Source organism: Lagenorhynchus albirostris, chromosome 12, assembly GCF_949774975.1.
Source record: "Lagenorhynchus albirostris chromosome 12, mLagAlb1.1, whole genome shotgun sequence".
NCBI lineage: Eukaryota > Metazoa > Chordata > Mammalia > Artiodactyla > Delphinidae > Lagenorhynchus > Lagenorhynchus albirostris.
The window spans coordinates 50,890,898-50,906,061 of NC_083106.1; the positions used below are offsets into that span (position 1 = coordinate 50,890,898).

Below are 15,164 nucleotides of genomic sequence, written 5' to 3' on the forward strand. Positions count from 1 at the left end.
GGGCCCACATTCCTGACGGTTAACAATACTGCATATGCCTATTCTTCCTACTGAATTGTAAGCTCCTTCAGGGAAGGGACTGTGTCTTTTTCTATTTGTGAACCCCCAAAGCACTGTCTAGTAAAATGCCTTGTACATAGAAGATGATCAGTAATATCTTGTTAATTGAACACTGCATTAATACAGAGCAGTTCTGCCTAAGAGCGATATACAACTCTTATAATCCACCTTGCTGCCTCCACAAGGAAATAAGATGGACACATCAGCCCACAGAACTGCCTAGGCCACTCTCCTCTCCAACAGCTCTATTCACAAGGCCACAAAACTGAAATAGTTTTCATCTTCTCCCTACATTGGCATTGTAAAGAATGAATTCTTCTTTCAGAAAGAAGAAATAATTATTCCCCGATGCTATTTTTATTTAGCTTCCCAACTGAGGGCCCCCTCCCCTTTCCTCTGCAAAGCTCCCACCCTCAACAGAGTAGGGAAAAGCCAAAAGGAGTCAAACTTTGTCTAGGTGATGACCCGGGAATCTGGAACTAAGGAAGACAGGCTGTTCTCCTCTTGAGTTTCCTTTCTCTTATTTCCCCTTTCAGACTTCCTAAACCCGGGTTCTTTCCAACCAAATTACACCACACTGATTGCTGCTAATCTCTGAGCATATTTTTATTTTTTATTATTATTAATTTTTTTTGCGGTACGCGGGCCTCTCACTGTTGTGGCCTCTCCCGTTGTGGAGCACAGGCTCCGGACGCGCAGGCTCAGCGGCCATGGCTCACGGGCCCAGCCGGTCCGCGGCATGTGGGATCTTCCCGGACCGGGGCACGAACCCGTGTCCCCTGCATCGGCAGGCGGACTCTCAACCACTGCGCCACCAGGGAAGCCCTCTGACCATATTTTAACCTTCTTCCTGAACACAGTGATGCTCTCTGTCCCCTAAGAACACTTGGGGCTCAATTGTCTTCAATTCCTTCCCCAAACTCTTTCAACGTTCCTTTTTCTCTAGCTAGAAGTCTTCTCCCTCCAAGGACTCAGCTCATGCTATACTTCTGCTAGGTGTTACCCCAGGTGGCTTTCAAGAACTGAGCAAGTACTAGCTTAAGAGAGGTATGATTTAGGTCCTTCTTCCACTCTGGCTCTTAATGCAATTCCCACCATCAATATGAGCATTTTAATAGGGGAAATGAGAAGGCTTTCTAGTCCCAAAAGAATGAGGCAATAATGGTAAAGGGACTGGCAACAGAGTTGGGATTTGGGACAAGGGCTGGTCATTGAGGCTGGCTCTAAGTGTTCCCTCTTCTGGGCTCTCATAAGCCACGATGCTGTATTGTTCAAGTGAAGTGAATTTCCCACATTTTCTTTTACTGAAAGCTATTTGCTTTGGTCATAAACTTAAGCCAGCGAAAGACCCTGAGGAGTGTGTGTGTGTGTGTGTGTGTGTGTGTGTGTGTGTGTGTGTGTACATACATCTACCTACGAAGAGGTAGATGGGGCCACAGTGAATTGTGATATATCAAATAATACTCAAGTTTTATCTAATGCCACTCATCTTGACAGCCTTGCATTTTCAAAATTAATAAAAAGCATAAGGAAACTGCTACACAGTCACCAACCAAAGAATCTTGGCCACCAAGCTAAATATCTAGTCATCTGTGTTGTACATTAAGTGTGAAGGCACATATCACAGTTTGAGATTTAAATGGGCAAAGCAATACCTACAGGAAATCGACAGTCACATAGCAGGTTTTTCTATCAGCCAATGCTTTCTTTGTCAGTGCCTTCTGATTACACACACTTGTGTATTCTAGGCATCGGTTCTACTTTGCTTTTGTTTAGGTTACTTAATATTCCTCCTCTTCCAAGAAGCAGAGACAATCAATAGTCAGTTATAAAGTCAGAGGCCATGTCCCATCTACCTGGCCAGGGTACTTTCTGTCAACACCTGTGGCCCAGAGGGTTAGCCTTCCAGCCATGTGTTCCTGATCACCTGGGAGCCTGGAAGTAACCTGTGCCCTCAAGGCTTTCTCCCAAGAGCCATCACCATCTTCCAAAGAGCTCCCCCACTTTCTAAAGCCACCCTTGTTCTAGCGAACCATGCCAAGATGGCAGACCCACCCTTAAGGTAAGAAAAGCCCTTTGGAGCGGGGCTTGCAATCTTCTCTCACCAAGTCTTTTTAAAATTTGCCCTAAGCTGCACTAAGAAAACTCCAAGGACTTCCTATTTCTCTCTTATGAATGAACAAATCGTTTTCATATAGAAGCATAACTTCTCAGGGCTTCATAACCAGCCAAACACCATCCTTTCTCTTGCAACTGAAAAAAATTACAATTCTCCTTGGAGAAATAAGCTTACTTGTTTTTTCTCTCTATTTCTTTTTTTTTCTTTTATCACAAGAAAGTGTACTGACCAAAATAAAGCATTTCTAACAGCGACTAAAAGGACAAAGATTGTACCAATCTCTCAAAATTACTGCCAACACAATATCATGTTTAAGCACAGCAATGACTACACGTATATTTTCTCTAAAGATAGCTGGAAAAGATGTTCACATATATGTTTTACTTTCTCCAGTATAAACTGACCACAGCCAGAACTCAAGCACATTCATTTTTCCAATAAATAGGAAAAAAAATCAAATATGGCATATTAGTTTTAACAATATCTCTAAAAAGGAGTAAGCTACTCTCAAAAGCATTTTGATACCAAAACATAGTATAAATGGCCCCTATAGTCTTCTGCTAGAAAATCAGAGTGACGGAGTAAAACATTAAAACGAAAATGAAAGAAAAGGGTTCCCCCCAAACAGGTAATGCTAGCAAGCCTGGAGGTTTAAGAGCCCTAAGATAAAACATAAGGTGAGTTAAAATTTCAGGGGAAAAAACTGCACTTATAAGCAACAAATTTGCCTGTGGATTAGTTGGTCAAGGGACGACACACAGAATAAGTGATGCTATTGTAAACCACGCAAACTGTGGAGTGGGAAGGAGTTTCTTACTGTCAACATCCAGCTACTGTGGCTAGAATGAGAAAGAACTGTATTTTTCTCTCTTCTCCTGCTCTTTGGACACTTTGTTTTTAATGAACAGTTGGTATCAGAGCTAAGTCCAAAGACTGTTACATGTGGGATTTCCTAACGCAGAGACCTGGCAGGGCTGTGCTGTTAGGCCAAAAAACTAAACAGAAAAAGAGACTACCTCAAAATGTAACAAGTGAGCATCCTCATTCTCTTTCAGTGTTTTCATTTAGTTGGAGCAAATGTTTTGCTTTAATGCAATTGAAAAGAAAAGAACATTTAGGGACAACATAGCTAGATCCCTCATAAAGCTTCATTTTCAAAAGCAGTGTTTGAATCTCTAAATAAATGACAATTCATTCTCTGTTTACTTTAGGTAAACAGAAAATGCATTGCAGAGCACTTGTTTTCAAAAGCTAATCAAGAACATTAGGTCCCAACAGATTCATTTAATAGAAATATAATAGGCATTCCTGCTCGCTTTTCATCTTGTCTCGCTATAAATGCTAAAATGAACAGCAAATTAACCCTGCATTGGAACAGAGTCCCTGTCACAGCTGAGATCCTCTCTCTCACGACTTGGAAACATCCCCGCATCCTGTCGCTGCTTTGACTTCTACATAGGAGAGAGAAAGCGCCTGATTGAGTTTGGCAAGAGAGTGTAGGAATACTTGAATTCTAAAGGGAGTACTGCGTGTCAACTCTGCTATCTTTCCTAGCAGAACAAAATATTACCATGTTGTCTCCTAAAATAGTGTACAATTAGGAAGTAGGAGGAGGGATGGGGATGGGATTTTTTTTTTTTTCTTTCCAAGCTACATACATCAACTGTCTTTTTCTATATTTTTAACTTTACTAGCCATTCTCCAAATGGCTGCTTATCAACTACTATACAGAACAAGCTAATAAAGACAGGGCCATCCAAGCTCTATAATCAGATACAAAAGATTTGCAAACAATTTGAGATCTTATAATTCATATTCAGTGATATCAGAATTAGCATTTAGAACTCTATACAGAAAAACTATAATACTTCAAAACTTATGTAATAATGAACAAACCCTTTCAAAAACTGTTTTCACTGTGCTAAAGTAACATTCTAGACTTGTTGTAAGTATGTTATTCTTACAAGTAGTTCGCAGTTATTCTTGAAGGCAAGCCTTGGAGTTTCCTTAGCATAGTGCTGCTGGGGAAAATTTTCAGCATGTCCATCTTCATCTCTAGCCTGAAGGGAAATATAATGGCCTATTTAGGGACTTACAAATAATGGAAGAAAAAAAGCTAAAAGCATAACAGCTCAGATCATTAAACAAACGGGAATCCAGAAATCACAACATTAATAAGAAATTTGTTTAAATACGCAGTACGCCTTTTAGGTATCAAAATTTGGGATTTATTTTTCTTTACATAGTTCAGTTTGAACATGCAAATTCATTGTGGTGTAATATTTAAAATGATACAAAACAAATCAAAAGCAAATAATTCTGTTGAAAATTACCACCACTTCAGACTTCCAGTGACTTTTGTTGCACATTTAGGATTATATGACATACATACGTGTTTAAACTTTTTGGCATGCTTAAGCAATCTCTAGATAATGCACTTTTAAAAAATTCTAATAGCAAGGCCATAAGAAAAGCAATTTGCATAGTTATATTTTGCATTGTAATATTATTAGAGATAAACTGATTCCCCTCAATTTTTAAATAAAGATCTAAAAGGAGTAATGATCTAGTAAGAACAATGATTCTTCAATCAAATGCAGTAAAAAAAAAAAAGATTTAATTAAGAAGCTGCATTAAAAGTTACTGGTTATTTTCATCTACACTGTTAATTAAGAAAGCTGAAGTTTAAATGGAGACATTAACAGAACCCATTAGCAATACCCCTTGCATACAGTCTTCCCTTTCTAATCTCCATTGGTTTCTGGTTTGGAGTTGGAGAGAAGAAAGAGGTAGGTGAAAGGAGGCGTGTCTGCAGCACACTCATTAAACCATTCATTTGGGTGACACTTGCACTCTGCTCTGCACTCCTCTTATCTCAGCCCTAACTGCTCTCTCTTTCCTGGCCTCCTGAAATTCACAGCTGAGCTGTCTCCCTCACATATGGCTTGCATATAATTATGCATATTCCATTTTGCACTGCATTAAAATGATGAGCTCCTGGCTCCCTGCCAGCTGATTTTAAAAAGCCCAAGTGAAGTAGGAGAAGGGAGAGAAACACAGGGAGAGCCGCACAGGAAGCAGCAGGTAGTTCTATCTGCTGTCTCTTTAGATAAAATGTATGTCTGGCACCAGGGGAACAGCTGAGAACTACCTGTTGTGATGTATGGACTGAGGGGGAGAAAACAATGAGCATACATCTGTGCATAGCGATGACAGCGCTGATGTATTGTTTCTCTTTTAATGGCGTGAAATCTGCCCCTGACAAGTATCACTCAGAGCTCTCAGCTAGACTAGGGACTGTCGTTTTAGAAAGGGATCACTACTCCGTACATTTTAGAATGTACAGCTTGCCTTTCATAAAGGCTTCTGCCACTTATTGCAGGGAGGGAACTGATGGAATTTGGAAGTGGACTGTCATGGTAGTAATACTGGGGTTACAAAAAGTATTTTTGAGATTTACAAACATCTCTGGGATTTGGTGCCTTTTAATTTTACCTTTTATTCCCCCCCTCTACCAAATCAGAGTAAAATAAAAATGCAGGATTGGACGATGTGTGACAGCAAAAATGTGTAAGCATGCTCATGTCCAATCAAGGCACTGAAACCAGTGATGTTTCTTCTCACAGCATCAGGTCTACTAGGCAGCTACATCAGTGTTTAAGCCAATAGAGCCTTAAATGGGGCCCATTTTAAAGCAGAGTGTATACATAAAAGGCAGCTGTATAAAAAGCGATAAGATGCCAATGGGTAGCAAACATGTCAGATTCTTAAGTGAATTTTAAGGCACTCTGTGAGGTGCAGGTCTCTTGAAGGCAGGGACCTCATTTATTTCATCTTTCTTACTCTACTATGCCCAGCGCCTTACTTTTAGTTGGTGCTTAACAAACATTTCAGTGATGAAAAGAAACCCATACCTGGTTAGTAACTAGACCCTACCACAACTCTGTAGAAGACACCACCTCAAAATATGCTAAACTTGGTGGTAGGTTTATTATATTCCTGATGCACTATGATGCATATGCTTGGAAACATACTTGGCATATAGTTTACAAGGGCTACTATTTACATATGTATGTCTATATTCAATATATATGTATCTTGTGTATAAATATTCATAAGGTGGAAGATGTTTATTATGCATGTACTATGTATACACATTCATACACACCAGATGCCTGGGGATATTTTCAACATTAGTGGCAAAAATATATTCATTCCACTTACATGTAAGGTGCTCACAATGCTTTTTATGTTTTTAAAGGACAAAAAAACCCATTAAGGTTTGCCTGTGCTTCCTCAAAGGGGCTCCAGGACTTTATATAAAGTCTCATAATTTATGAGAGTAAATAAAACAGCAGTGGAAGAGAAAGGAGAGGAGGGTTGGAGTGATCAGAAGTGGAGAGAGAAAGGCAGAAATTTGCTTCTTTATTAAACCGTGTATTTGCCTCTGCATCACACTCCATGGAGCTTGGAACAGTCTGCCTCTGATAATCAACCTGATTCTTGAGTCCAAGAAATTCCATCCTCCAGCCATTCGCTGTGTTTCCACCACATGCCACAGAGACGGAAAGCATATGACATGCAAGAAGACCAAGCACCATCACCCTCACGTGTGTGTGCACACACAAGCACTCACACACCTCTCACTGACGTAATTCCCTTTGCATTCTCAAGTTTTTTAATGTAAAATTTTAAATTATTATTACTGGACTAAGTGAAATTAAGTGCATTCATCTAAGGCAGTAGTTCTCTGCTCTGGTTGCATATGAGAATCATCTGGGGTGTTTGTTTTTTTTTTAACATATTGATGCCTGAACTCCCCCTCCCCACGATGTTTCCAAGATTCTGATTTAACTGGTCCAGGGTGGGGCCTCGACATGGATTTTTTTTTTTTTTTTAAAGCTCTCAGGTGGTAGTAATGCACAGGCAGCCCGAGAACCACTGATGTCAGGAGTGTGCCTGGAGGAGGGGTATTGAGAGGGGGCCCTGAGCGGACTTGTCAGCATGGCCTCCAGCCAGGCCCCAGGCCCACTGGAGGGAACAGCTATGCAACACTAGGAGGATACAGGATGTGCCTCCAGCAGTGGGGTTTACTCCAAAGATTTAGAGATTTCATGACTAGCTGCTTAAAGCAAAGCCTTCTCTTTATTTATTTTTAGTTTCTGGTGTGACAAATAGTCTTGGAAGAACTACTATACCTCTTCTTCAAAAAGGCCTTCCTGAACCTCACTGACCAAGTCAAATACCTCCACTCTGCCCTCTCTTAGGCCTGACACAGGTGCACCCTTACACTGGCTGCTGTAATTTTTGGCTTCCCCACCAGACTGCAAGCTTTCTAAGGGCAGGATGGTGTCCGGCTTCTCGCCATTGGATCGTCGGCCCCGGCCACTGACTGGAGCATAGTAAGCGCGCTGTAGGAACGAGTTTAATTATCATTCCACAGCAACTTGTGGCAACGTTAGACAAAATCCATTAGAACTTCTTTACCCTACACGCGCAGATTCATTTCAGCACTTCAGATTCATTTGTATATTGAAGCCATTGCCTTTTTCTGCATCTGCCCCATTATGGGTGGCAGACAATGGTGTACCATGCAGGTAGACAGAGGGAGTCCACGACCCCTGCAGGGAGGGTATGTAAACACTGAAGCTGCTCGGAATCACTGCTCACAGTAATAACACAAAGCAGACCAACTTTCGGCTGGTTTCATTATTGTTCTGGAATTCTCTAAGGACTGTGCCTCCTCTAACGGCCTGTGTCGAGGCGGACCACCCCACCACCAGTTCGGGGCCAGGAGACCGGTGTTGATGTCTGACTTTGTTCTAAAGTGACCAGTTCTTGGGCGTCCCTGGTGGTGCAGTGGTTAAGAACCTGCCTGCCAGTGCCAGGGACATGGGTTTGAGCCCTGGTCCGGGAAGATCTCACATGCTGCAGACCAACTGGGCCTGTGCGCCACAACTACCGAGCCTGCACTCTAGAGCCTGCGAGGCACAACTACTGAGCCCACGTGCCACAACTACTGAGGCTGCACGCCTAGAGCCCGTGCTCCACAACAAGAGAAGCCACCACAATAAGCCCACGCGCCGCAACGAAGAGTAGCCCCCGCTTGCTTCAACTAGAGAAAATCCGCACGCAGCAACAAAGACCCAATGCAGCCAAAAATAAAAACAAACAAATAAATAAATTTATTTAAATAAATAAATAAAGTGACCAGTTCTGACAGAAGGAATGTCAAAACACGTCATGATGAACTAACTCTCTCCATGGGTCTTATTCTCAACAGCTTTATTCTGACTAATATGCTAGAGATTTATGCCAACTATGGGGAAAAGCAAATGGGAAACTTTTTCACATTTTACTACAAATGTGATTGTCAAACCAAAGGTGCATTTTTGATCTATTATTGTAAGAAGGCGTCACTTCTTGCCATGGAATAGAAATAAAACTTAAAGTCCTTCAGTTAAACTGCAAGGGGATTTCCCCATCTCGCTTCCAGTCATGCATCTATTTTCATGCCATGTCTAGCATTTGAATAAATAATAGATAATGTGAGAAACTAAGACTAATTTTCTCTCTACCTCAAACACCTCTGGCTTAAACAAACTTTATTTTCACCTCTCTTTCCCTGTGAATCATCACTAATTTACTTTTTAAATTTTGATTCTTACATTCAGCAAACTTTATTTCTTCTTTCAAAGAATCCACTTATTCCTTTGGGCTAAAGCCTTGGTACCATGTGCATATCCAAGCAAGATCAGCATCTTTTCTCCTCTGGAGGATTCCTTTAGAAAATGTGGAACATTCTAAAAACAGCTCTACTGGCCCATCCCAGAAAAGTGCAATGTTTCTGACTCAATGAAAAAGGTTAACACTGTTGCCATTTAAATGGAAAGATAACTAGGCTTGGGAGTTAATACCTCCCTGTGAGGAATGGGACTTTACACCTCCCTGTCATTGTGATTTCAGAACTTCTTTGGAAAACAAGAAAAGGTTCTGCCTGGAATCAGAGCTCGGGGGAGCGCTGTAGAGCTTCCAGACTTTGCTTTCCAACCCTTTAGCAGATGTAGCACGTGTCAGCTCACACATGTGCTGCGGTGACTAGACTTGGGAACATCAAAAATAGTGCATCTCAAAGTTGCAGGAGTACGCTTAGAGATACAGAGCTCTAGAGCAAAAATTTTAGATTTTATAACTAATTTTTGGAATCAGAAGCAATAGAATTTCTTTTCAAAATTCAAGATAAATTGAATTTATCACAGGGAGACCACTTCTGGAAACCCCTGGAATTTCATTTTCTGGTGTACCATTTCTGGTCTGAACTTCCTTTGTCGAACGTCTGTACACACCGTCTTGAGGAAGCAAAGAGAGGAATAAGCGGCAGCTGCCACATGTGGCCTTTCAGCACGTCACGAACATCTCTGTGGACTTGACGTAAACAACAGCCCAGCTTCTTTGCCGCTCAGTGAGGTTCAGCCAGTGCTGGCCCTGGGCTGGACAAGCACGGAGGCCTCCGGAGTAGCTCCTGCTTCCACTTGAGGTACCGCCAAGTTACTCTCATCTCAGTGGCCCAATTCCTCATGACTGAAAGCCCTGTTCCCTTCAACTGGATTCCTGTCCCTTACCTCATTTCCTCAGGGTAAAACCAGTTTCCATCTCTCCTCCCCCACCCTTCTCCTGGAAAATTCTTAGGCATCTTTTAAGCCTTCATTCAGACTGCAGCTCCTTTAGGAACCCACTTGAGACCTCTTCCTCCTGGTCTAACCTGGGCTTTGTACCCCTCTGTCTCTCTATATCCACTCCCTCCATTGCACTGTACCATGACCATCTATGTGTTTGCCTTCCCCACTAATCTGTGTGGTCCTTGAGTGCAGAAACTGTGGTCAGTTCAGCTGCAAATCGCTAGGGCCTCATCTAGTGCCTGGCATATTATAAAGGCTCCATAAATGGTAAGTGAGTGAGAGAATGAATGAATGAATGAGTCCCTATCCTTTAACCCTAGCAGCTGGACATTCTGCCTTGCACCCCAGTCCCCAGAGGTGAATGTTCTGCCCCTGAACCGAGGAGAACTCTCCATGCTGAGTATCAGCAGGCCTCTGCTGGCGCTTTCTGACGTCATCTGCCTCACACCTGGGCCATCACCGACTATTCCATGAACTTCTGCCCAACTTGATTAGTGTCCCTCCCACTTGGTTAGACACTAGGGTCTTAGCCTGAAGATCCTGTACTCAATTTGGACTTTGGCCAATAATCCTTTCGTCCCGTATGTTTCTCTCCTCCACCTCCCACCTGGACTGACTTTTGCCTAACAAAGTCTAACCTCTGGTCTTTGCCTACGAAACTCTCATCCCCCAAATTCCGTTCCTAGATCAACCAACCTGGTGCCTCGCTCCCTGTTTCTTTATCTCACCTAGTCATAGTGCCCCAAGTCCATCTGGGACTCCTTGGTGTAACTCACCCCAGTTAGGACTCCTCTCTCACCTTCCCTACCAGAATGGAAACGCCTGACGGCAGAGACGGTGCATTATGTATGAAGCCCCCATGCTCCGCGAGTACCTTGTATAACAATCCTATAAATATATGTTGAATGGATTCATTAATCCTTTGCCCTTCCTTAAGGTAAGACCCAGAAATGCCCTTTTTTCTCTACTCTGAGCTGCCTATCTCTACAGATGGGTTGTTTCTATGTAGGTACATATTCAAGTCACTGAACATCAGAAGGCAGATGGGTCATGACAGGATTGTGTGTGCATGCAGCTTGGGCAGAGAGCTTTCTTTCTAGACCGAGGACTCCCACCTGGCATCAGGCTCCCTGCTCTGGAGATACTCCAGGCACCCAGAAACTTCAATGTGCGGAGCCAGGCATCTGTTCAATTCATGTTGCTACCAATCTTTGCATCCCGATCCTTTGCCCTCCCTTTCATTAGCTTGTCCCTGAAGACTGACTATGGGATTCTGCAGCAGTGCTGCTTTACTTTGCTCTTTTAACAAAATGTATTTAAATTCCCACTTAGCATGTGGGCCGAGGGAGAAGCTGTTTCCCCCAGCGAAGTTCCTCCTAATTCTCCATCCTCCTCAACTGGCAAGCAGAGGGGCTCTCTCCATACCTCTTCAGGCCCCTCTGACAGCTCACACATCTCTGGTGGATGAGATGGACCTATTTGCTGCTGCCCTTTTTTCACTCCATACAAACCTTTATATGTATCATAAATTTTTAATAGCCAATTTCGAGTCTTCAAAGAATAACGGTAACAAACACGCAACATGAAGATAATGGGAATCAAATCATGTTTATGGCCTCCATGAGCATCTCCTTAAACGACGTCAGGTCAGAGCTGCTCAGACCTGCGAGTGTATGAGGCTACAGGGCTGATCTCGCGCCTGATTAATGGCTGCCCTCACTCAGGGCCCTAATGGACTGCATGACAGTTACGGCAACAGATTCCACATCAGCCTGAAATACAGCGACCACACGGACTAAAATAAATCATCCTCAATCCAGCACGCGACAGCTGTGCCTGGAATAATCACAGCAGTTGCTAAGTGGTTCTGAAATCCCTGTTTTTGCTTTTCCTTTTTAAAATCTATTTTCTCTTTAGCGAACAGGTGACCCTTCTGGATTCACCTTGCACTGCTATTTGTCAGGTCACCTGAGTGTCTTTGTTTGGTAAGAACTGTTTTTTCCAAGTGGCCACATGTAAGACCCGGCAACTGGGGCATGTGGCCCCTTCTTTTCAATTCTCAGCTAAAGCGACATCACCATCACATTCCAGTCAGCTTCTGATCATCCCAGGACCCTTGATCCACAGTGGATTATCCAGACTCCTGACTGCTCCCCTTCCCCCCCTCCCACCTCTGCCCATAGCCCACCATTTGGTTTTTCGCTATTCATTTGCATCCATTACCCTGGGACCCTAGAGGGGAAACAGAAGGCAGAGAATCACAGACGACTTTCTTTTCTCTGACCAGCGACCACAGAAATGCCATAATCAAGGTCCAGATACAACAGGGTTGCCTCCATCTTCTCTGGACAGTTCATATGCTAAGCCACAGTCAGCCCCGTCCCCTGGGTGCCCACTAACCTGCAGACGGGACTGTAGAGACCCAGAGGCTAATCTCAGCAATCAGCCTGCACTCTTGTCACTGGTTCCCTACCAGCTCTGGCTTTGAGTCCACTTCCATACCACTCCCAGCTCTCCACTCTCACCCTTGACTCTGGCCCTGCCTTGGGCCCTTTCATCTGTGCACTTGGCCTGCCTGGAGCCTGCAGTCCCTCATGGACTTAGCTTTGGACCGTCCACTCTGGTCCTCCACTCTGGACAGCCACAGGAGGGTTACTCTGGTCACTGCTTTGGCCTGGGACAGTTTTACGGTCAGCATCCAATAACAGTGCCCCAAGGACGATTTGTCTTAAAGATACGATTTCTTTAGCAAGAAACAGAACTGTGAATTATGCAATGTGTGTAAAGACCTAAAATTGGCCTGAACATGAAGAAGAAAGACCAGGACTAGGTGTAAAACCCTGACTGTCACTGTGCACTGTCCACACAAATGTTCTGACTGACTTGGAGCGGTGCTGTGATTTATGTGGAGGGGGCAAGCAAAGAAGAAGGACAGGGGGACCGATCCATGGGCTCTGCCCCCGGGTCTTTTAGATCGTGAAGTCAGAATGCGATTCTGAACAGGATGGTCCTCCTGACAGCTCCAATTATGATCCACGTGAACCTTGACCTGTTAACAGAGGCCCCATCAGGCTTAGAGGAACAAAGTGTAAATTACCTGGCTTCCAACCCCAGGACGAATCGGCAAAGATGGCAGCACAGAGGCTTCATGAATAACAACCTCTGCTCAAACAACACTCTCTGGAGTCTTAGTTTTTAAAGCCCAGTCATTCTGCAGATGATGAATGGAGGTAATAAAAGGTGGGATTGTGGCATGTTTAAATAGGAGATAATCATTTGCGCAGAATTTGACTGGGGTTGACAGAAAGGCCTGTTGAGGCCTTTCTGCCGAGTATCAGGTTAAAGTCCATTTTTGGATGACAATTTCAGTTAACACTTGTTCCTCTGTTGTGATTACTATTATCATTATTATTATTTATTATTCTTATACTTCCAGGAAGTATATTCTGGAATCAAAGCCCAGGTGACAAAAGACAAAAAATGACCTGGGTCTCCACGTCCTCTCCCTTTTTAGAATAACTGAGAACAGGGGATGCGTAGGCTCCCTGTACAGCGAGCGGCCCTCCCCCTTCCCCCCTCACCCAACCATTCTGGTACCAAAATTCCCAAACTATTCCAGTTCCTCGGCACCCTGGTATCTCAGTTGCCCAGTGTGATTCTAGATATGAGATAACTGGTAGCCCCACTGGAAGGAGGTTCCCAGACCACAGACTGGACCGCACTGGAGAGAACGTTACCACTTCCAGAACTTCCAACTCAATGACTGCTTCACAGGGCTCTTACCACAAAGGAAGAAAACTCAATATAGAAGTCACTTTGACAGTAACACAAGACTCAAGTCTGTTCTGTGCAAGACACCATGCTAAGAATTTTGCAGACTTCAGCTCATTAAAGCTCCCCAAACCCTTATGAGGTCTGTATTACCATTACCACCTCCATTTTGCCAGCAAGGAATCGGAAGTGTAGCCAAGTTAAGTACCTTGTCCAAAGCTAAAGAGCTGATAAAGACAAAGCTTGGCAGGTGTCTCGACAGCAGGCACCGGCTCCTGTCCCCACACCGCAGGGGCTCCTCCACAGCGGCACAGCCAGCAGGGAAGCCTGGCTGACAATGAGCAAGAGAAACTGCAGACATTTTCGGAAGGCAGAGAAATGATGGCTCAAACGTCCCTGTGGGTCCTGGTGGGAAAGAGGGAAATCTTGCCCTGTGGTCTCCCTTCTTCATGGTGAAGCACTGATGCCCAACGCAGCTCAAATGGAGGTGGTCACGGAAGCTGGCACCCCACAAGGGCCTGAGGGGCAGTCTACTAGACTACAGCCAACACAAGCAACAAGAAGACACCAAAGCCTGAGCAGACCGAAATCCTGAGCCCACCAAGATGGAGGGCAATGACCTCTCCAAGTATTCTGCCCTTGAGGTATGGGGCAGAGACGGGGAAGGATGGGAGGGGAGAAAGGGTGAGGAGTGGACATCGAAATGGGAGTGTGCCAAGGAGTCTTGCGCAGCAGCAGGAGGAACTCTGCATGGAGATGGGGAAGGACACATCCTTGAACTTGACGGACTTCTCATTAGGGGGCCTGCTTGTTTTCAAATCTCTCTTATATTTTGGTTTCATCCTACAAATTTAAGATTATGGGATCCTAAGGTGAGAGTGGGAGCCCAAATCTTTTCTTGGATATCAAGATAGATTGAGACGGGCTTCCCTGGTGGCGCAGTGGTTGAGAGTCCGCCTGCCGATGCAGGGGACACGGGTTCGTGCCCCGGTTCAGGAAGATCCCACATGCCACAGAGCGGCTGGGCCGTGAGCCATGGCCGCTGAGCCTGCGCGTCCGGAGCCTGTGCTCCGCAACGGGAGAGGCCACAACAGTGAGAGGCCCGTGTACCGCAAAAAAAAAAAAAAAAAAAAAAAAAAAAAGATAGATTGAGACATGTTTTCAAGGACAAAGGATTCTAAATTCATAAAACTCTTCTTGTGGCTCTTGCCTAAGCATAGAACATAAAACTGTTATGGTTTGATGTGGAAAATAGTAAAAGGAGAATAAGAATGATCAGTTGATATAACTATTACTAGTATTAGCTTTCCTTTATTAATAATAACAAGCAGAATGCAATCAAGTATCCTAGTGTGATAAAGAAACTTCATTCATTTCTTTGCCTTAAGGGATGACAGACCTTTCCCTTCGGATTATATTAAAATGTTTTGCCCAAATTCATAAACTGTAGGTTGCACTACTCCAAATTTACACCAAACCACTTTGTGTGGCATTGTGACTTCACAGAAAACAGACCGCAATGACAAGAGCATTTA

General features: G+C 43.8%; 1 protein-coding gene across 2 annotated transcripts in view; it reads right to left on the minus strand.

Moving 5' to 3' along the window:
- SOBP (sine oculis binding protein homolog) overlaps positions 1-15,164 on the minus strand; it is a 159,536-nt gene that overhangs the window by 62,965 nt on the left and 81,407 nt on the right. Inside the window, exon 5 of one of the 2 annotated variants that reach the window (XM_060167914.1) lies at positions 4,144-4,239. The exons of the other annotated variant lie outside the window; for it this stretch is intronic. Coding sequence (XP_060023897.1) covers positions 4,144-4,239 — 96 coding nt within the window. The remainder of the gene's footprint in view (positions 1-4,143; positions 4,240-15,164) is intronic. 2 annotated transcript variants of the gene reach the window in all.